Source organism: Coenobita brevimanus, chromosome 71 (genome assembly GCF_032717465.1).
Source record: "Coenobita brevimanus isolate Jiangsu-jjx chromosome 71, ASM3271746v2, whole genome shotgun sequence".
In the NCBI taxonomy this organism is placed as follows: domain Eukaryota; kingdom Metazoa; phylum Arthropoda; class Malacostraca; order Decapoda; family Coenobitidae; genus Coenobita; species Coenobita brevimanus.
In genome coordinates this window covers 36,183,419-36,205,811 of record NC_137024.1, presented here as the reverse complement: position 1 = coordinate 36,205,811, position 22,393 = coordinate 36,183,419, and the positions used below count along the sequence as shown (strand labels likewise).

The 22,393-nt window shown below is 43.7% G+C and overlaps 1 protein-coding gene across 1 annotated transcript in view; it reads left to right on the top strand.

Moving 5' to 3' along the window:
- Positions 1 to 22,393, top strand: part of LOC145406748 (midasin) — a 489,879-nt gene that overhangs the window by 447,774 nt on the left and 19,712 nt on the right. Inside the window, exon 31 of the mRNA XM_080277847.1 lies at positions 16,967 to 17,155. Coding sequence (XP_080133973.1) covers positions 16,967 to 17,155 — 189 coding nt within the window. The remainder of the gene's footprint in view (positions 1 to 16,966; positions 17,156 to 22,393) is intronic.

Genomic DNA, 22,393 nt, shown 5'->3' with positions numbered 1-22,393 from the left:
TCTTCAGCGACCTGTAAGACTGTGAAGCGAAGGATAAGTCTTAAGTGTTATTCATATAAATTATTAGATTTTTTACTTTATAACCCTGTGATAAGTCTTTCCATTTTTCGTGATTTTCTTTGGTCACCCCTGAAGAAGTACGTGTTCTTTTAATTGGAGTTATTTGGGGCTTCAGATCAAAGTAGAAAGGTTTAAATTTGTGTGTATTTCTTCAGATCAATTAAAGTTTGATAATAAATGTGCTTTTTCATTTTTTCAAAAATGGGTTTGTCAAATCCAACGAATGTTGGGAAGAGGTATGTAATGAACAAATGCTCCACAGGGTTAAGGGGTTAATGGAATACATTATTGTATTTATCAGTACTCTCTGTTTCACACATACACACAAGAACAAACAAAAGAATGAGTGCTAAATGTACACTTAACTTAAGCAGCAGAAAGACCTTACCAACTCAGTTCATATTCCTCCAGTTTGTTTTCTGTATTTTTCTGACTATTTTCAGGGTGGTAAATTACCTTTTCTCGCTGAAAAATTTTCCCCCTGGTATTATCATCACATTCCTTAAGCTCTTAATAGCCCCTGGCATTGAACAACGCTTTACCCTACTGGTGTCAGTGACATCGAGTTAACGCAAGCTGTGAAAAATGCGAACATTTATGGGAAAGGAACGAAGGTCATTGGTCTGTTTACATGACCCTGCACTACCATCCGAAGCAGTCAGGCTGTCGCTACATCTCAGACATTTTCATCCACATGACACATACAGTGCACCGTAATTTTATGAATTCTTCTGTGAATCATAATGAATCACAGGATGGGTTTGGGAAGCTAAAAAACACTTAACCAAGTGCACCAGACTAGAGAATAAGAAAAAGAAATTTATTTTAGAACTTGAAAAAGATGGTCGCCAGGCCGACCAGGGAAGTATGCAAATTTTAGAACCCACGGCCATTTAGGGATTAATAATTCAGCCTAACAGTATTTTTGTTTTCACTGGGTTAATCGTGATTTCAGACTATTCGGGCAGCCCTTCACACCACATAGCCTGGATAATTGGGCCATCACTGTATCACATAACGAGGTCAATGTAACATGGGTTCATTGTGGTAAGGAGGGTGACCTTGACTGGAGAGAGAGAGACAAAAAAGTTTGTCCTCTGCCAGCATGACTCATCACCAAGGGTCCCCCCCCCCTCCCCCCGACAGTCACTTCACATTAAAAGATACTGTATCAATTCACTTAATGCCACACGTTGCAGTATGTGTTAAGCACTTGCGCTGTTATATGGCGATAGCAGAGGTGTTTCAGTGGCCTTTCATGCACAAAATAAAATTAAAAACTGACGATCACAGTGAATGTGAGCATTTGGTGGCCATCTTGGCTCAGTCAGCTGAGTAGAGACCCATTATAGGGATGATGGTTATGTAAGATTGACACAATTTCCAAGTCACAAGTTTCAGTATTTCACACACAAAAATGTACCTCATCACTTAATATTGCACACTGCACTATTTGTAAAGCATTTGCATTATTATTTGGTGATAACAGTGGTGTTTCAGTGGCCTTTCATGCACAAAAAATAGAACAAAAGGCAACGATCAGAGCCAGTGTAAACACTGGGCAGCCATTTTAGCTTTTGTGTGTCATTGTGTCCACACGAGATTCTCGGAGGTGGCTGTCAAAAATATTGTTGTAGCAAAATCATAATTAATTTTTTAACACTGGACAAAGACTGGGTATAACTTTCGGAGTACTGTTTTAGTGATTTATCACAGCAAGGCTGCGTGTGCCTCATTTTGCTTACAATAAACTGTAGCTGTGGCTTCTAAGAAAGGTGTAGTTGTCAGTGGTGGTGTCAAGTGTAAACACCAGTCTGTTCCAATACAGTCAAACCTTCTTAATCATGGTTAATTGGTCCACCAAACAACTGCAATCAATAACCAAATAAAGCAGAAAATGGGAATTAATGTGAACTGGTTCAGGGCCCTCAAGTTTACACTCACTTTTTTTTTTTTTTTTTCCCCATATCTGAATAGTAACCCCTAAAAGGACTGGAGGGATTACTCAGCATTGTTTCCACTGATTCTGCTACTCTCAATCGTGAACCAAAGGACCATTTTCTCTCAAATTTCTCCTAATTAACTTTGTGAGCCAACATTGTTATTGATGTATTTTGTCTGTGATTATGAAATTCTCACAATGACTAACCTAACCATCAATTTCTGTTCTTGTGACTATGACGCTTGTCATCAAATTTCTCGTTCTTTTAGTTGAGTTTGTCCTTAAATACTATATCTTCACTTCAGTTTTTTCTTAGTTACCACCATAGTCACATCGAGAGTTAATTTTCATCACTGCTATTTACAGTAACACTTAAATAAGTGAGATTGGAGTGTATAAAGTATTGCTACGTTTTGGGGTTGTTTGCGCGTGGAAGCCATTCGACACGAGGCACGCTGTTACCAGAGTAGCCAATATGTAGCTACCCAGAGACCTGCTACACTGGCCACCCCTATCTTCACGTATATTTTCACTCACCTATCTGGTCGCAGTGGTGTATTCACAGCCATTTGGGGGGTTTAATGCATTATTACATTTTTATTCTGCTAAAAACAAAAACAATACAGCAAGGTAAGGTAGAACTGTTGAAAAAACTGGACTGTTATGTTCCATGGGGAAGTTGTGACACAATTGATATAGGGTTGTCACCTCCTTATAAAGAAGCAAAGGGAAAAATACTGACATTCTGTGCAGACTTATTCAAAGAAGCAAATGAACATTGGAAAAACTATGAAAGATGGTAAGAGTACTGAGCATGATGGAGTGATGATGGAATGGTTTTGACAATTTCAAATGAAGTGGACTTGTCAGGTAGCTTGATAATGAACCAGGCTTATTTATTCCATAAAGAATTTGAATTAGAACATGAGTCTGATTACACTCAAGAAAAGTGGATCAGAGGTGTATTGTTGAATTACATGTGACCTCTGTCGGTCCCTGTTGAATTATTATGCGTGACATAGGCAGGATGCAGGTGGGGAAGGTGGCAGATATGTCTGGGTTGACTTCTGAAATGCTGAAGGCCTCAGGAGATCCAGGAGTGGGATTAGTTACTGATTTGCAATTATATATGAGTGTGTTGTCCCAGATGATTGGCTGAAGAGCTTGATTGTAAATGTGGAAGGGTGATGCCCTGGGAAGAAGAAATTATAGAGGCATAAAACTTTTGGACCAGATAATAAAAGTAATGGATTAGAGTGAGTATTGATAAGATGCAGTTTGGTTTTATACCAGGCAAAGGAACCATTCATGCTATATTCATTGTTCAACAGCAACAGGAAAAATATATAGGAAAGAAAAGGGATCTGTACTTTGTTTTTGTTGATTTAGAGAAGGCCTTTGACAGAGTCCCCAGGGAGGTGGTGAAGTGGGCAATGAAAAAGCTTGGGATCAAAGAGTGGCTGATTAGTGGTTATGGCTATGTGTCTGGGTGCATGCACCCAGGTGAGAGTGAATGGAGATTTGAGTGATGAGTTTTCCGTGAATGTTGATATGCATCAGGGGTCAGTCTTGAGCCCTATGTTGGTTATTGTGGTGCTTGAAGCCCTCTCACGTGACTTCAGAAATGGACACCTGTGGGAGATGTTGTATACCAATGATTTGGTGTTGATTGCAGAGAATGAAAGGGAGGTGGAGGAAAGAGGTAGGAAGTTGAGAGACGTAAGGGGCACAAGGGTTTGAGAGTAAATGCAAAGAAAACAAGGGTGATGGTATCTAGGGTTGGTGGCGGTACTGTCAGAGATGAAGGAGAGCGGCCATGTGCAGTTTACTACAATGGCTTGAGAAGTGATTCCGTCTTGTGCAGTGTTTGTGGTAAGTGGGTGCATAAGAGATTTAGTGGTATTAGAGGTAGACTGCAAGATAATGCTGATTTCATGTGTGCGGTGTGTTGGAGAGAGCATGTGAAGATTGTCATGCATGAAAGGATTTATCTTGCTGATGAGTCTCTTGAGTGTGTGGAAGAGATTTGTTACTTGGGAGACCTGTCATGTGCTGGAGGTGGGGCTGGAGCTAGCTCTGTGGCTAGTGTGAAGAGTGGTTGGAAGGTGTTCAGGGAGCTGTTGCCTCTCCTGACATTGAGGGGGCTCTCTTTCTGTGCTAAGGAATCTTTGTATGTGGCATGTGTTAGGAGTGTCATGCTTTATGGTAGTGAGACCATGGCAGTAAAGGAAGAGGATATTCGCGGGTTCAGATGTACAGAAATGACAGTGATTAGCTGGATGTGCAGTGCGACTTTGAATGTGAGGCTGGGGGGGGGGGGGGCTAGGTTTGCTATGAAGAGTTGAGAGGAAGGATGGGACTGGAGTGTATTGGTGTTAAGATGAGGAAGGGCAGATTGAATGGTTTGGGCATGTGGATAGGATGGTGGTTGAGAACAGGGTGCAGAAAGTGAGAAGTGTGAAGGCTGGGGTAGGGTTGTGAGAGGCAGACTGAAAAAGACCTAGGACAAGGTCATAGAATGTGACCTCAGGGATAAGGGACTGAATAGAGAGGCTGCCTGAGACTGAGCAGCAAGGAGAGCCACCATTAGGTGACCAAGGACGACACATGCAAGCATTTTGGAGCCTTTACAAATGAAGCAAAATGAAATGAAAACTGTAAAAGGAGAGTAGTCAAAGAGGATGGGAATCTGCCAGACGTCTTACAAGACCTGTTTTCCAGGAGTTGCCAGTGCCTGGATGACTCACAAGTGCTGCCAGTAGGGCAACTGCTAGTGAAGTTCATTTATGTCTTTTCCACCAGAGACCTAGCTAACCTGGGCTGCAGAAATCTGGTAGAGCATTTTATCGATGCAGGGGGTCACCACCTGATAAAACAGCCTGTTGGAGGATGGCACCAGCTCATTAGTAAGTAATGGGAAGGGTGATGGAGAATCTCCAAAGCCAAGGAGCGATAGAAAAGTCCAGCAGTCCTTGGACGTCAGCAGTTGTTCTGGTACGGAAGAAGGATGGCTCAGTGAGGTGCTGTGTGGATTATAGAGCCATAAATGAAGTACAGTCAAGACGCCTATGGCGCGTGCTTCTGTGGCACAGTTTTCTATGGCACGGCAAGGTGCCAGACCCCCCAAAAATGAACCATACACATAAAATACCTATGGTGCGGGCACGGCAAGGTTTGAAACACCCCTCTTGCCTCAGAACCCCCAACCCAACCCCTTCCACTTAAGCACTATCATCGTCAGAGTCAGGTACGTACAGTACAGTCACTACTCGCTATACGTTGAACCAGTATACGATAATTCGCTACGAGGATAACAAAAAATCCAATTTACGATAAATTTCCCACTATAACGATATTGCCATCGGAAGATTTTGTACGAAGCGCCAGCCGCATGCAAGGCAACCGTTGCTCGTCTCAGGCAAGGTGGCGGCCTCAGCGTGCAGAGCATTGTTTTGGTTCAGTTTCGCAGTCCCGCCACCCCTTCAAAGCCCTGTCTTTTCCACTCATTCACGTGTGACCCCCTGCTATTGTCCCCTCTTAGCCGAGCATCGTATTACAGTATACGTCTTGTACCACCAGGCCAGCATTATGCAAGTGTGATTATTATGTTGTTGGAACGACTTACTGTACGTGAGTAACGCTGCCTGTATTGGTGTGATAGTGTTTGCTTTGGTCTTGGAGATGACTTGGACTGACACAGGGAGTGGTTAGTGTGGGTTGTCATTTTTGTTTGATTGATTGCTTGATTGTGTGCATGTGTAAAGTGGTGAAAAATAGGGAAAAGTGGGATGAAAAGGGGGACTTTGGGCGAATGTCCAGAACCAAATTGCATTTTTCCCATAGGTTTAGTTCTCTGTATGAATCGGTTTTCTATGGCACGGGCTTGGTCCAGAACCAATTAGCCGCACCTTTTAGGTGACTTGACTGTAACAGTGAAGGATGCATACCCTTTGCAAAGAATTGATGACACGTTTAATGCTTTGTCTGGTGCCAAGAGGTTCTTCACCTTAGACATGAAAGCAGGATATCACCAGGTCGTCACCAAAAAGGACAAGGAGAAAACAGCCTTTTCTTACAGACAGGTACCATTACATAACGGTCATACGTGAGAAGGTGGGCAGCGTTACATAATGTTCAGCCATTTTGTGTCATAATTAATTGGTTAAATTGGGCAGTAAGGCAACGCTGTTCCCTACTGTAATGCCTTGATACAATGGAGTCTCTATTATCCGAAAGTCATGGGACTTTCAGAGTTTCGTTTAATCGATTTTTTCGGATAAAAGATACTGTAATAATATGTAGGATACAAGGGAACAGTACTGTACTCACCCATCACCCATTTCTGGCGACATCTAGCCCACCACCAGCACCCCAAAAGCCACTCAGCCATCATCAAAACAATACACTGTAGTAACTACGTACGTAACTGCACTCTTGTAACTGTAATAGAAACTGTCAGCTTAAATAAATCTTCACTCAAACTTAGATAAACCTTTGCCAAAACAATTACCTAATTCACTGTAAGCAGTTCGAACAAATAAAGTCTTCAACCTAATTGTTTTTTCATATTTTCTGTTTCCTTATTCAATCATTTCCACATCATCCACATCACCTCCCACATCATCCAAATCTTCCGAGGTGGTGGATGGGGGCTGGCGCAACCAACGCTCGCTCTAGTGACTAGCGGAGCAACCGTAAACTAACGCTAGTGGCGCGAAACATGCCCGCCGTGTTTGAATTTTCTGATAGATTTCAGATTTTTGTGGTTAATCAAAATGAGAACGTTTTAGTAAAACTTACGGTTAATGGCATATTATGGTTAAAAGAATTTCGGATAATAGAGACTCCACTGTACTTTGTTTTTTGTTTTTTTCCGAAAAATTTTCCAAAAACATGCCGTCCTACATGGGTGTGTACTAGGCAAGTTGCCCACCTGTAAGGGGTTATGGCAGTTCAAAGTGATGCCATTTGGCCTGTGTAGTGCCCCATCTACTTCTGTCTTATGGATAGAGTACTGGAAGACCCGCACTGGCAGACAGCTCTCATCTGTCTCGATGATGTAAATGTGTTTGGATGGACTTATGACCAAGAATTGGAGAGGCTGTCAGAGGTGTTCAACAGGATCCAAGCAGTGCACCTCAAGCTGAACCCCAAGAAATGCTACTTGTCCCAGAAGGAACTTAAGTACCACACATTGTTGGCAAGGGGCAGTGTCTGTACTGATTTGGGGGGGGGGGGGGAGATGGCCAGTTCCAACTTGTGTGAAGGAGCTATGGATTTTTCTGGGTTTGTGTACCTACCACCAGTGTTTTGTCAAGGACTTTGCAACACTAGCTGCACCTTTGCACAAGTTGTTAGGAAAGAGGCAGAAGTTTATGTGGACTGCGGTGACTCAGAAGGCCTTCGATGAACTCGAGCATGCATTGGCAAGCTGTCCAGTGTTGCCATACCTAGATCAGAGTAAACCATTCATCCTGGACTGTGATGTTAGTGACCATGGCATTGGTGGAGTCCTGTTGCAGGAGAAGGATGACAAAGAGTATGTGGTGGCGTATTTGGGGAGGCGGTGGCTGAATCGGTAGAGAGGCGGCCTGCAGTCCTGATGGACGCAGGTTCGAATCCCGGCTGGGGCAGGGAACAGTTTAAGGATTTGAATTTCATAAAAAGCAGACTTTCCTGATCTACCAGATGACCCGCCGACATGTCGTAAAAATACCACCGCTAATACCAATACACCAGTCCTGTATGAGACAGCCCTACCATGTATTCAATATGGACGGTGGGTGTTAGTGCCGCAGTGGTGACATGTGGAGGCGTAGGAAGACTACTGGGCCTTGGGATAGGCTCCTGCCCCCAAGATATAGGCCCTGAAGCCCACTGAAGCAAAACTACTGTGTAACCTGTAAGGAGCTCTTGGCAGTGATGAAGAGCCTTGACTTTTTCCATCCCTACTTGTATGTGTCCTACTTCGTCATCAGGACAGACCATGCAGCACTCAAGTGTCTGAAGACATTAAAAAATCCAGAAGGACAACTGGCACACTGGCTTGGGAAGGTAGACCAGTACAGTTATAAGGTGCAGCACCATCCTGGGCCAGTACAGTACATGGCAATGGTGACAACCTGAGTCATCAGCCTTGTAACCCAGTTTGCTAGCAGTGTAGTAGGAAAAAGGATCTTGGCAAGAAATGCAGCTGTACTGCAGTGACAGGGCCAGTGTCACCTGACGAAGACCTGAAGAGGATGCAGATGGAGGATACGGATTTACAACTATTATTAAAGTGGCTGCAGCAGAGTACAGTGCAACCATCTTGGGAAGAGGTTTCCAGGCTCAGCTACTGGAGTCAATGGGACCTTCTTCGTTTGAACAACGGACTACTGGAGCGTCAGTGGGAGACACTAAATGGCCTTGGCAAGTATTGGCAGCTGGTGGTTCCGAAGAAAATGAGGTCTGAGGTCTTAGAAGAGTCTCATAACCAGATCACCAGTGGGCATCTGAGAGTGAAGAAACCTCTAAGTTGGCAGCAACTGAGGTTCTGCTGAACTGGCATGCGTCAGGATGTTGAAGAGTGGTGTCGGGCCTGTGATGATGCCAAGAAATGTGGTTGTGCCCCTCTTCAGCTGTACCAAGTGGGTGCACCAGTTGAAAGGGTCGCAGTGGACTTTGCTGGACTCTGCCACTCACTGAGAGAGGAAACCAGTATATATGTGTTGCCATGGACAACCTCACAAAATGGCGAGAAGCTTATGCCCTTCGTGACCAGGAAGCCACAACTGTTGCTCAGGTGTTGGTTGACCAGTTCTCTTGTTGTTTTGGGATACCACAAGAGCTATGTTCAGACCAGGGTAGAAACTTTGAGGCTGCTGTGTTCGCGAGTGCTGCAAGTTACTGGGGATCAAGAAGACCAGGACAACTCCACTAAGGTTACAGTCAGATGGGATGGTGAAGAAATTCAATTGGATCATGGGCCTAGAACTGGCAAAGTATTGTGTAGGGGGACAGAGGGAATGGGACCAGAAATTACCTGCATTGATGATGTGATATCGCTCTGCATCCCACAGGTCTATTGGCTACACCCGTGCAAAACTGATACTGGGCCCCAAGTTACAATTGTCATTTGATCTGTTAATAGGAAGACCACCTAATGAACAGCGACCTACAGACACCTCCAGCTATGCATAGCATCGTCAGGAAAGACTGGCTGAGATATATCATCAAGTTCGAGAAGCCTTGAAGTTTTCAGATGAAGTGATGATGCCAAGGCAAGTGAGGTGAGCTTTAAGGATGATGACAGAGTTTGGCTATACAACCCTCAGCGGAAGAAGGGACGGTCAGCGAAGCTGCAGAACCTGTGGGTTGGGCCCTACGCTGTGATGGACTGCCTGTCAGATGTAATGTACCGGATTCAGGGAGGGAGGAAGTCTCACCCAAAGGTGGTACACGTAAATCATTTGTGGCAGTACCGTGGGCCAGGACAGTACAGCTGGAATGTCTTTGACAAACCGTGCACACCTGCGGCCAATGATGTTGAGGAGGACCAAGGAGCTGAAGCACAAGAGGATGGTGACAGTTTCCTTTCAGGAAAAGTGAATCAGGAAGAGGACCAAGTCATTCCAGGAGGAGTGGACTGTGTGGAGGAACAGGGATATCATTGGAAGTGGCATAGGAGATGACCTGATAAGTTGAAGAACTATTTTGTGTATAATTAAATGTTTACTTTGGATTAACGATTAAGTTTGCAAATATTTTGTAGTTTTGTCGGGATGACACAAGGACTAGGGAGGGGGTAGTGTTAAGAAGCAGTTGTGGTAGTTGGGTGGTACCGGAAAATTTCTGATGATTCTCGGATTTCAAGGTGCTAGCCGGAGTTGCCAGATAGCCCAGTGTTCTGAAGGGAGGTATATACATTTTCTCTGTTTAATGTTTTATTTGGATGATTATGTAATATTCAGACTTAATATCAGTTTGTATGCTAAAGCATTTGGAGTGCTAAATAATGTACGAAAGCTCTGGAATATTTTGGATGTCTCTGACATAGAAAACTGTTGTTGCTGCTAAATAATGTAAGAAAGCTCTGGAATATTTTGGATGTCTTTGACATAGAAAACTGTTGTTGCTACTAGAACATCCTACAACATTCGAGTATTGAGCAAGGTTTTAAAAGGATGGGAGAGAGAATAAAGGGGTTTCAGTTTAGCTTTACTTGTTGCCTTGTAATGTTAGTGAAGCTGGTACTTGTGAAATCAGTGAAGTCTAGTTAGCAAGTTTATAGTGTAATTACTTGGAAAGTAAAGACTACAAAGGTGAGAAGCCTGTGTTAGTACAACACCTGAGTTGATCTTCTGTACATTGAAAGGCTGAACCTACGAAGAACACTTCACTGCGCAACATCTTTACTGAACTACTGCTGTTAGAGCATGTGGCAGTGTGGGATGAGGGCATAACATATATATATATATATATATATATATATGTATGTATATATATATATATATATATATATGTATGTATATATATATATATATATATATATATATATATACAGTAATCACTCCAATATCCGACGTAATAGAGCCATAGGTAGGTCCGGATATTGGTTCTGTCTGGATATTGGGCCCCAGCTTATGGACTTGTACTTATGGACCCTAACTCAGAGAAACACCTATACAACTCCCTCTGGACATTCATAGCACCTATTTAAGACCCAAATCACACCAATAAGGCACATAAATGACTGAAATAAATGCAAAAGAAACGAAGTATGTTCATACATTAATAAACATTCTGGTGACTGGCTCCTGGACTGGTACTTATGGACCCTAACCTAGCCTAACTCAGAAAAACACCTTCCTACTGCACATGCATAGCTCCTAACACCCTATTCACACCAATAAAGGACATTAAAGAGTGAAATGAGGTAAGTATAGTATGGAAAAAAGTACAGTATGAAACATTCTGCCTACTTACAGCAAGTCCATGGCCACCTCGATGAATAACCGCCTCCTCTCGGTCTCTGACAGTAAGAAGGATTTCCTGAAGCACTTGCAGTACACTGTTCCTGAAGTCTTGCACTGAACTTAGTCAGTCGCACACAGAAGTCCGTTCTCTTCACAGTGTGCACTCTTGACTAACTAATGCTCCATTGTAACTTACCAAGTGTTGCACTTTAACTTTTCCCGTTCTTATAATTTTCCAAAGCCAAAACAAACAAGTCTATTTATGTTAAATTTTTTTCCAATTGAGTCTTTTCTCTCACAACTGTAAATCCTTAACACAACACACTGTTTTTTTTACTGCACAACACTCTAAATTCCCATGTGGTCTAGTGGAGAAGTTCTTGCTGTTTATTCACTGTCAGAGTCCGAGAGTATCACTGGCAGGTGACCTAGGGGTGCATCGCTGGGTCGTGGTGATGGCGTACCCACTGCAGACAACTCTGAAGACAGCTGCAAACTCACGTCGAGCGGTGACTCCACCGTGGCTGATGTGCTGGGCTGTGGCTCGGAGCATGAGGGCCTGTCTTGGGGAGGCAACGGAGTGGAGCCAGGGCTGGGCACAGCGGGAGTCACGGGCCTGAAAAAACTCTCAGTGGTTGATTGACGCAATGACCAACGATTCTGACGATTGATGATAAGCTGCCTGAAAGCACGCACTTCCTCCACGAGTCCCAAGGGCCCCATCTCCCTGTCGCAGTCCAGGTGTTCCAGGTATTCTAGGACGAACTCTAGATGTTCCCGGAGTGCACTTAGCTTGGGGATGGCAGGAGTAGTGTCCTGCTGAGAGGAGTCCGCATCATCGTCGCCTTCCTCCTCGGAATCTTCAAGTTCGGTACTGACACCTGCAACTGAAGATGCGATCTCGATATCAGACAACATCTGATACCCAGGATCACCCTCATCGTCATCCAACCACTCACGAACATCGTCCACATCTACATCGTCGCTGTGTGTACGTAGCCGTGCATGGAAGTCATCCATGTCAAATCCTAGAAAATCGTACTCCACATCCGTTCCGAGAAGCAGACGAGACCAACCATATTCCAGAGTGTTCACAGGGACTTCCTTCCATGCACTAGCCCAGTTGTACAGCGCAGACTTGATGTTGTAGCGGCGAAGGTTTTCCAAAGTCCGCTTGCCTCGTGTGTCCCGTCTCTCCCTGTGCTCGCCCTCACCCTCGTCCTCGAGAACAACCATCACCTCGTCCAGGAACTTCCGACGGTATAGGCGCTTTGTTGCCACGATCACTCCTTGGTCCATTGGTTGGATGAGAGCAGTCGTATTAGGTGACAGAAACATGCACCTAATACGGCCATTTTCAGCAACCAAGTCCTTGTCGCATGGGTGGGCAGGTGCATTGTCGAGGAGAAGGAGGGCCTTTACCTGGTCGCGCGGGATTCCTAGTGTCTTCGTCTGGTAATGGATGACCTCCTTGACGAAGTGGCGGTGGAACCAGTCTTTGAAGATCACAGCTGTGAACCATGCCTTCAAAGAATGGTACCAGACGACAGGAAGGACATCCATCACCCTAAGAAGGCACCGAGGCTGCTTTGCACGGCCAACAACAACGGGCTTAAGCCGGTGCATGCCGTTAGCATTGGCACAACACAAAGCAGATATCCTTTCCTTGGAGAGCTTGCGGCCAGGTACACGCTTCTCCATCTCCTTGGCTTGAGTGTTCGTTGGCAAAGAGCGATAGAATAGGCCAGTTTCGTCTGCGTTGTAGACTTGACCGAGAGTGAGGCCCTCCCTGTCGATCAAGCCCTTCACCTTGTGCCAAAACTCGTCAACTCCATCCTCGTTAGCGTCCAATGCTTCGCCATGTGCTTTACGGTTGGTAAGGCCATGCCGTAACTTTAACGCAAAGAGCCAACCCTCGGATGCCTTGAAGTCTAGGGCGTCGTGAAGCCTGGCAAACTTCTCAGCAGGAACCTTCAGCTTCGTTCCACGTACCATCACACCAGCTGCACATTGTTGTCGATACCAAATCAACGTGGATCGGTCGATTTCTGCAAACTTGGGGGTAAACATAACCTTCCTCTCCACGTTGCGTTTGCTTCTCGACGAGAAGTCAGCCAGGTACTGCATGAGTTTTTCTCAGGATCTCTTAATATCAAACAAAGTAGACCGGGCCAGGTTAAACTCACGGAGAATGCGGGAAGAAGACCACCCCGCATCTACTTTCTCCAATATCTCCCGCTTCTTCTCCAGAGTCAACACCATTCTCTTCCTTTTCTCAGGTGGCAGGGCCATCATCACACACACTAAGAGGAGGTCTGAGAGCAGCAGGAGTCCCTGCAGCAGGTAAGGCACCACCACAAAAGCGATCACGTGGGCAGCCATAACGACGAGCGTGCACTCGCGGCGAGAGACAGGCGGAAAGTGGGGAGGATGCAGCGGCGCTCTATCGGACGTTGGAGGAATGACGCGCCACAACAATGCTCTCCCGCACCGTGCGCAGCAAGTTCAAATTACGGGCGGGATTTTTTTTTTTTTTTTTTTTTTTTTTTTTTTTTTTTTTTTTTTGGGGGGGGGGGGGGGGGGGGGGAGCAGACCATTTTGGGAATGTTGGATCCCGGGACGATTATGTCCGGGTATTGGGGATGTTCGGATATTGGGCATCCGGATATTAGAGTGATTACTGTATATATATATATATATATATATATATATATATATATATGTGTGTGTGTGTGTGTGTGTGTGTGTGTGTGTGTGTACAGTAGATCCTTCTTATCCGTGGATTTAAGTTTCCCCAGATCAGACTTATTTTAATACTGTACTATACACTGTAACTTAATTTGAAATTGGCAGGCAACTCACACTTCATTTGTAGCTACAGTTACCACACCCGCACCCAAGGGCATTCTTGCCACTCTGCCAGTCTTATTGTAACACCAATCAGTTTGTTACTTACGTTGTCATCGCCCTTCTCGTGTTTACAACTCTACTGTATTTCATTGTGTAAGTGAAAAATGGCTCCCAAGAAACAAGTAAAAGATAAAAGCAATCCTTCTAAGCCAAAGAGAGAGCATAAGGTGTTATCTGTTATCTGGCATCCTGTCAGAAGGGTCAGACAAGACTCTCAGCTTACCTACAGTGCCGCCACGCATCTCATCGCCTCACCACATTGGCACTGTAGGAACTGCACTACAATCATCGTCGTCATCATGCAGCATTTTTTTCAGGGATGTACTTTGCTTATGTTGAAATAATATGTCTTTTTTTGTGATGATGACTTGAGTATCCGCGGAATTTGCCTTCCGCGGGGGTCTCTGGAACCTAACCCCTGGAGATAACTAGGGTCTTCTATATATATATATATATGTATGTATACAGTAAAACCTCAATATAATGGCCTTCAGTAGACTGGAATTTGCCTTTATCAGAATAGAGGAGCTACCAGACTAAATTCCTATATGTCGGAAGAAGTCCAAAAAAGCCAGAAGCAGTCCGGACTGCCTGACCACTTCAGCCATGTTCATCACAATAAGATAAATTAAAGACATGTCTGTCATTGTGCAGTACAGTATTATTATATATATTATACCATTTGATTATTGTAGTGAAGACATAGTGCAGTACTGTACTGCAGTGGTAGTGAAAGTTTAAAAACCGTTGGTTCAATCCAGACTAATATCAGATATATTGGAAAAAGTCCAGGTTAGCAGGGGGAAGTCCGGATGTCACTTTTTTCGGAATGGCTTGGGCCCCAATTAGTCCGTTATAGTGAGGTTTTACTGTGTACGTGTGTGTGTGTGTGTATATATATATATATATATATATATATATATATATATAATATATACATATACATACATAAATATATATATATATTATATAAATATACACACATAAATATATATATATATATATATATATATATATATGTGTGTGTGTGTGTGTGTGTGTGTGTGTGTGTGTGTGTGTGTGTGTGTATATGATAGAATATTCACATACAGTGCAGTGTCATTATGTGATAAATCGCTACAATGATAATTAAAGTTATACCCAGCCTTAGTACAATTTTAACAAATTAATTGCAATTTCATTACAACGATATTTTTGACGCTTACCTCCAACAATCTCGTGCAAATGCAGTGACACACGCAAGCCGAAGTGGCTGCCCAGTGTTAACATTGGCAGTGATCATTGCCTTTCATTCTATTTTGTGCATGTAAAGTTGCAGAAACACCATTGCTATCCCTGCCAAGTGTGTTGGTGCCACTGATGGAACAGTAGTGTAGTGCTGGGGCTCAGGCAAGAAGTAGACTGCAGTGAAGTGAAATAACTACCAATTTAGATGAGTTGAAAACTTGTTTTAGACTAACTTTTTGTGGTAAGCAGCAAGCGAAGTAAAGTGAAGTGAAACAGCAACGAGTTTAAGTGAACTGAAAACTCATTTTTTGACATTGTTAGGTGAGTGACCCATGGCCAAAAATATATCCCCATGGAACTCACATTATAATTGACTCATTATATGAAAATATCTGTAAAATATAATTTTCTCAAATGTCTCCTCATCATTAAGGAAGAGTGTGCTGTACTTGAATTTTGTACAAGGAATCTTTTGTGAATAGTGACTTTGAATGTTGTACAGTATCATGAAAATGCAGGTAAAGAGGCCACTGTACTGTAGACTCTCCCTTTAACATGCTACTGTATCTGGGGTAAGCCTGATGTGAAAAACTTGATAATCCGTTATATCTGATGGTCTCACCAAGGTGGGATTTCCAGAACATGTTTGAAAATATATTAGTCTAATAGCACATTCTAGGACCAAAAATTAAAACTACCAATTACTAACTTGGCCCATAATTTCAAACTTGAGCAGTTTATTCTACATCCTTGTCATTGAAGGAGCCTTGTGGTGGGGATGTGGATGTGATAGAAAGCTTTAGGAGAAATACTTGAGACGGTTTGGCCATGTGGAGAGGATGGAGAGCAAGAGACTAATGAGGAGAGTGTATGAGAGTGAGGTGTAGGGGGGGAGAGGGAGGAGGAGACTGAGGATGAGATAGGAGGAATGACTGGAGAGGTATATAAGAGAGGGGAGTGTGAGCTGGGGAGAGGACAGTGAAATGGCATGCGACAGGGCATCATGGAGGCAGTTTGTTTGTGGCCACCCCGTAGGGTTTGAGGCGCCTGGCAGTAGGTAGGTAGGGAGGTCATTGCACATCTTCATGAAACACATGTATTGCAACCCATTGTGCCACATTTAACAGACATTGTTCATTATGCCTGATCGAAGTCAGGTGGCATCATAACGTCCATTAAATCCAACACTATATCCGGTCTATCGAGGTACAGTAAAATCGAGGGCATACAGTACTTTGGTTCTGGCCACTCAGTCAAAGTCCACCTCTTTACCCCACAAATCCTTGCTTCTCACCTGTATACTGTATACTCGTAGCAAACTACGCACTCTTGCACACTTTATGCTTCTCTCATTTACAGCCAACAAACACTGTACACTCAAGAAATGAGAATAAACACCTTAGTTAATAAGAACATTCATACAATATATACAGTACTCCACTCAGTCAGTGCCCACATCCAAGGTGTTTTCTTAAACCTTGCCAGCCAGCCCTTTATTATTTAGACAGCATAAGCACAGATACCTCAGATGGTATATTCTAAGCTTTAAATTAAGAAACAAGTTCTCTCCTTTATTTACAGTTTTTCAAGTTTTTGCTGAAGGGAATCATGTTATTTCTATGGGTGTCATGAAAGGTGGATAATAGGAGACCATTGAGCAAGCACATAATTAGGTGGTTTGTACAGTTGGGAACTTACCCTTGTATTAGAATAAGAAGAGAGCAGGCATTATGTTCATGTTAAGTAACCAAGCCCTAAGCCCTTATTCACTTGATAAGACAGTAAATGACTGGGTGATGGATGAATGGATGGATGATTTTTCATGTTGATATTCATAGCTCCTTTATTTATTTATAACATTACTGTACAGGATGAGGGGCATGATGATGGCCCGAATGGAAGTGAGTATGAGCACATTGACAAGGCTGAGGATCACATGGATGCCCAAATGGTGGATGCAGGGACACAAGACCAGGCCATGGAGGCACCTGCTCCTGCTGACACACAACACCCTGATGCTGCTGAGGAGGAGGAGGAAATGATGGACACACCCATGGAGGTATAGTACTACACACACACACACACACACACACACACACACACACACACACACACACACACACACACACACACACACACACACACACACACACACACACACACACACACACACACACACACACACACACACACACACACACACACACACACACACACACACACACACACACACACACACACACACACACACACACACACACACACACACACACACACACACACACACACACACACACACACACACACACACACACACACACACACACACACACACACACACACACACACACACACACACACACACACACACACACACACACACACACACACACACACACACACACACACACACACACACACACACACACACACACACACACACACACACACACACACACACACACACACACACACACACACACACACACACACACACACACACACACACACACACACACACACACACACACACACACACACACACACACACACACACACACACACACACACACACACACACACACACACACACACACACACACACACACACACACACACACACACACACACACACACACACACACACACACACACACACACACACTGGGAGAAGGCAGGGCTGAAATGATATATATGAAATTAGAAACTGGAGAGAGTGTTAAGTGAGATATGGCGGTAGTGTATGTTCCCCCTAAGACGAGAGCATGCAACGATGACGAATACCAGGAGATGTTGTCAGATATGGGTAGCTATTTACAAAAAATAACTGAGAAGAGCAATAATATAATTTTGGTGGGTGACTTTAACTGTAAAGAGGTGAACTGGGAGGAATGGTACTCGGGAGGCGGCGAGGATTCATGGGGCACTATGTAATTAAATATCTATCTATCTATAGCCCGACGCCCTAATCCCGCAAAGGGTGGCCGCAGACAAAACGCCTCCAAGTCACTCTGTCACCCACCATTTGACTCCCCTCCCCCCAACTCACCCCCCCCTCCCTCATATACCTCTCAACTCCATCCCTCCACCTCATCCTCGGTCTACCCCTCCCTCTCCCTCCCTCCACCTCACCTACATACACCCTCTTAGTCAGTCTTTCATTCTCCATTCTCTCCACATGTCCAAACCACCTCAGTGTATTTCTCCTAATCTTTTCAACCACATCCACATCTACCCCACAAGGTTCCTTCACTTCTTCATTCGTCAACCTGTCCCTCCACGTCACTCCACATGCTCCTCTCAAGTAACTCATTTCCACTGCTCTCACTCTTGACTTGTTCCCCTCTTGCAATGTCCACGCCTCGCTTCCATACGTCAGGGTAGGGATCACAATACCATCATGCAGTGACTTCTTAACTTCCATACTCACCTCCCTATTTCTCATCACTGCTTTCAGTGTACCAACAACCTTTCTTCCCTGCTATACCCTTTCACGTACTTCATCCCCCAAAGTTCCATCCTTACTCATCACACTACCCAAGTACTTGAATGCACTCACATTCTCCATATCCTCACCATCCAACCTCACTGCACACTCTGTGACTTCATTCCTCTCAAACACCATAACTTTACTTTTGTTTACATTAACTTTCAGTTTCCTCCTCCTACACACTGTCCCAAATTCATTCACCAAACCTTGCAACTCCCATTCATCTTCACTCAACAATACTGTATCATCAGCAAACAGCAACACTGGAAGCTTCCAAATCTCACCCTCATTCATTAGGGCCACCCCCACATCCACTGCCCTACCTTGTACCTCCTTTACAACCCCATCCATATATGTATTAAACAGCCATGGAGACATTACACACCCCTGTTTCAGTCCCACATTGAGATCAAAGAACTCACTCAGCTCACCATCCACTCGCACCGTAGCCCTAGCTCCCTCGTACATACTCTTCACAGCACTCAACACTTTCCCCTCCACTCCATATATTCTTAATACCTTCCACATACCTTGCCTATCTATTCTGTCATAAGCTTTCTCCAAGTCCATGAAGGCAGCATACACTTTCCTTCCCTTCTCTAGATACTTCTCCACTAAACATCTTAGAACAAATATCTGATCTACACACCCTTTTCCCTTCCTAAATCCCCCTTGTTCTTCTCCAACTAGCTCCTCTGTCATATGCCTAACCCTATCAATGAGTATTCTACCATATATTTTACCAGTCACACTAAGAAGGCAAATACCCCTATGGTTACCACATACTTCTCTCTCCCCTTTTCCTTTGTACAGAGGAACAGTTATACCTGATTTCCAGTCCTCTGGAACCCTTCCCTCTTCCCAAGCCAATCTACACAACTTCCATATCCACTCCACAACAATCTCACCCCCATACCTAAGCATTTCACCACACACTCCATCAATTCCTGGGGCCTTTCCCAGCTTAATCTTCTTCTCCCAGCCATTCCCCAACCACTTATACTCACACTGCTCTCACTCTCTACATTCAACAAATCCTCAAAGTGCTCCTTCCATCTCCTCAGTTTCTCTCTCTTCTCCACCAACAATCTATTATTCCTATCTTTCACTCCCCTACTATTTCCCCTTTCACACTGCCTTACTTTCTTTACCTCCTTCCAAAACAATTTCTTACTCTCCCTCCATTTCACACTCAGATTCCTCCCAAACTCTTCATCCACTTTCTTCTTACTCTCCTTCACCAGTCTCTTTACCTCCCTTCTCCTGCTCACATATACCTCTCTCTTCTCTCTCTCATCTTCTCCCCTACCTCTACTCGCCAACCATTCACCATATGCCTTCTTCTTTTGTTCCACAGCTCGTTTCACCTCATCATTCCACCATGCTGTCCCTTGCATCTCCTCCTCACTCCACAAACCGCCTCACACGCTGCGCTTATCTCTTCCGTGAATATCTTACATACTTCTTCCACCCCTTCCATCTGCTCTAGCTCATACCTTCCCAATCTTTCTTCCACTATGCTCTTATACTCTGTCCTTTTCTCACTATCTTGCAATTTCTCCACTCTTCTCACAGGAGCTGCTTCCTCCTGTCTTCCCCTTCGCCTCCTCAACCACTTTCTTTGCAGCTCTACCTTGGCCATCACTAAGTGATGGTCCGAGACTCCATTCCCCCACCCTCTCCACACCCTTGCATCCAACACTTGTCTTCTCATTCACTCATCCACACACACGTAGTCTATCATTGCCTTTCGTTCAACAAGTTCACCATCCATCCTCCTCATTACTCTCCATGTATACCGGTGGATCATCTTATGCCGAAAGTAGGTGTTGGCTATTGCCAACCCCTTACCAGCACAGATGTCCACCAAAGCACTACCATTCCCATCTACTTCAGCTGGCACACCCCACTGACCAACCACTCCATCCACTCGTACATTCCCAACTTTGCCATTCATGTCTCCAATCAACAGCACTCTCTCGCTCCTCTCAAACTTGTCCATACATGCTTCTACTCTCGCCCAAAACTCATCTTTCACTCATGCCACTCGATCCTCTGTTGGAGCATACACACATACAATCGCCCATGCTTGTATACCTACTTTCATCCTCACCCATACAATCCTTATTATTAAATATAATAATGAATAATGTGGTGACGCAATGGGTCAAAGAAGAGACACGGTTTCGAGGTGAGGACACACCAGCAAGATTAGATTTACTGTTTACCAAAGAACCCGATGTAATAGAATCATTGAAATATCTTTGTCCTTTAGGAAAAAGTGATCATGTGGTCATTGAGTTCCAGATGATAATAGGGAACGTTGAGCCAAGAGACGAGCTTCATAGACAGGGAAGATACAACTTTGGCAAAGCAAATTTTACAGGATTGAGAAACTTTTTTGAAAATGTGGATTGGAGAAAATTCAGAGAAACAAGAGAGATACAGAGGAAGTGGGATATCTTTCTAGACCTCTATAATTTGGGAGTAGAAAAACTTGTACCAAGAGTAAGAGGGAAAGAAGACAGGAAAAAGGAGTAGTTTAATAGAAAGTGTATGATAGCAAAAAAAGAGAGAGATAAGGCGTGGAACAATTGGAGAAAGAGAGATAAGAACAGAACAAAGGAAGAATATAAAAGAATTAGAAATGAATACAGAAGAATACGTAGAGAAGAAGAAAGGAATTTTGAAAAAGGTATAATAGACAAATGCAAGGATGAACCCAAACTGTTTTATAGATTTGTTAATGGCAAACTGAAACAAAAGGAAGGAATCACCAGACTGAAAGTAAAAGGAGAGGTCTATAAAGATGCAGCAATGCAAGCTGAAATAATGAACAAATGTTTCCAATCGGTTTTCGCTAATGAAAAAGAGTTTGTGGAAGGGGAGGGAGTGATTAGAAATGTACCGGTGATAAAAGATATAAAAGTGGAGGTACAGGAAGTGTATAAATTACTGGAAACTCAAGATGTAAGGAAAGCCCCGGGACCTGATGGAATTTCTAATTGGGTACTGAAGGAATGCAGAGAACAACTGGCAGATAAAATTCACAGTTTAATCATGTGTTCTCTGGAAGAGGGGAAAGTGCCACAAGAATGGAAGAGGGCAAATGTGGTACCAATTTATAAGGGAGGAAACAGGGAAGAACCCCTGAATTATAGACCAGTGTCTCTAACCAGCATGGTCACAAAATTGTGCAAGAGAATCCTGAAAGACAGATGGATAAAATATCTAGAAGAAATGGATATTTTGGCTGAATGTCAGTTTGGATTCAGAAGTGGAAGGTCATGTGTTTCTAACTTGTTGAGCTTTTACTCAAGAGCAATTGACGTGGTAGAGGAGAGAGATGGTGGGTGGATTGTGTGTACATAGACTTAGAGAAGGCCTTTGACAAGGTACCCCAGAAGAGACTAATGTGAAAACTAGAATATATAGGAGGACTGAAGGGGAAACTTCTGGAATGGATGAGAAACTTTTTGAGAGAGACAAATGAGGACAGTAATAAAGGATAGGGTGTCTGGATGGAGGGAAGTAACAAGTGGAGTCCCTCAAGGCTTGGTGTTGGCGCCAGTAATGTTCCTGATTTACGTAAATGATATGGTAGATGGAGTGAACAGTTATGCAAGTCTGTTTGCTGATGATGTAAAGATCTTGAGGAAGGTAGAGGTTGAGGAGGATTGTAAAATGCTGCAGGAGGATTTGGATAGGATACATGATTGGAGCCGGACGTGGGAAATGAAATTTAATGTAAAGAAATGTAAAATATTGGAAATGGGTAAAAGTACCAGGAGGCCATCACTGAATTAT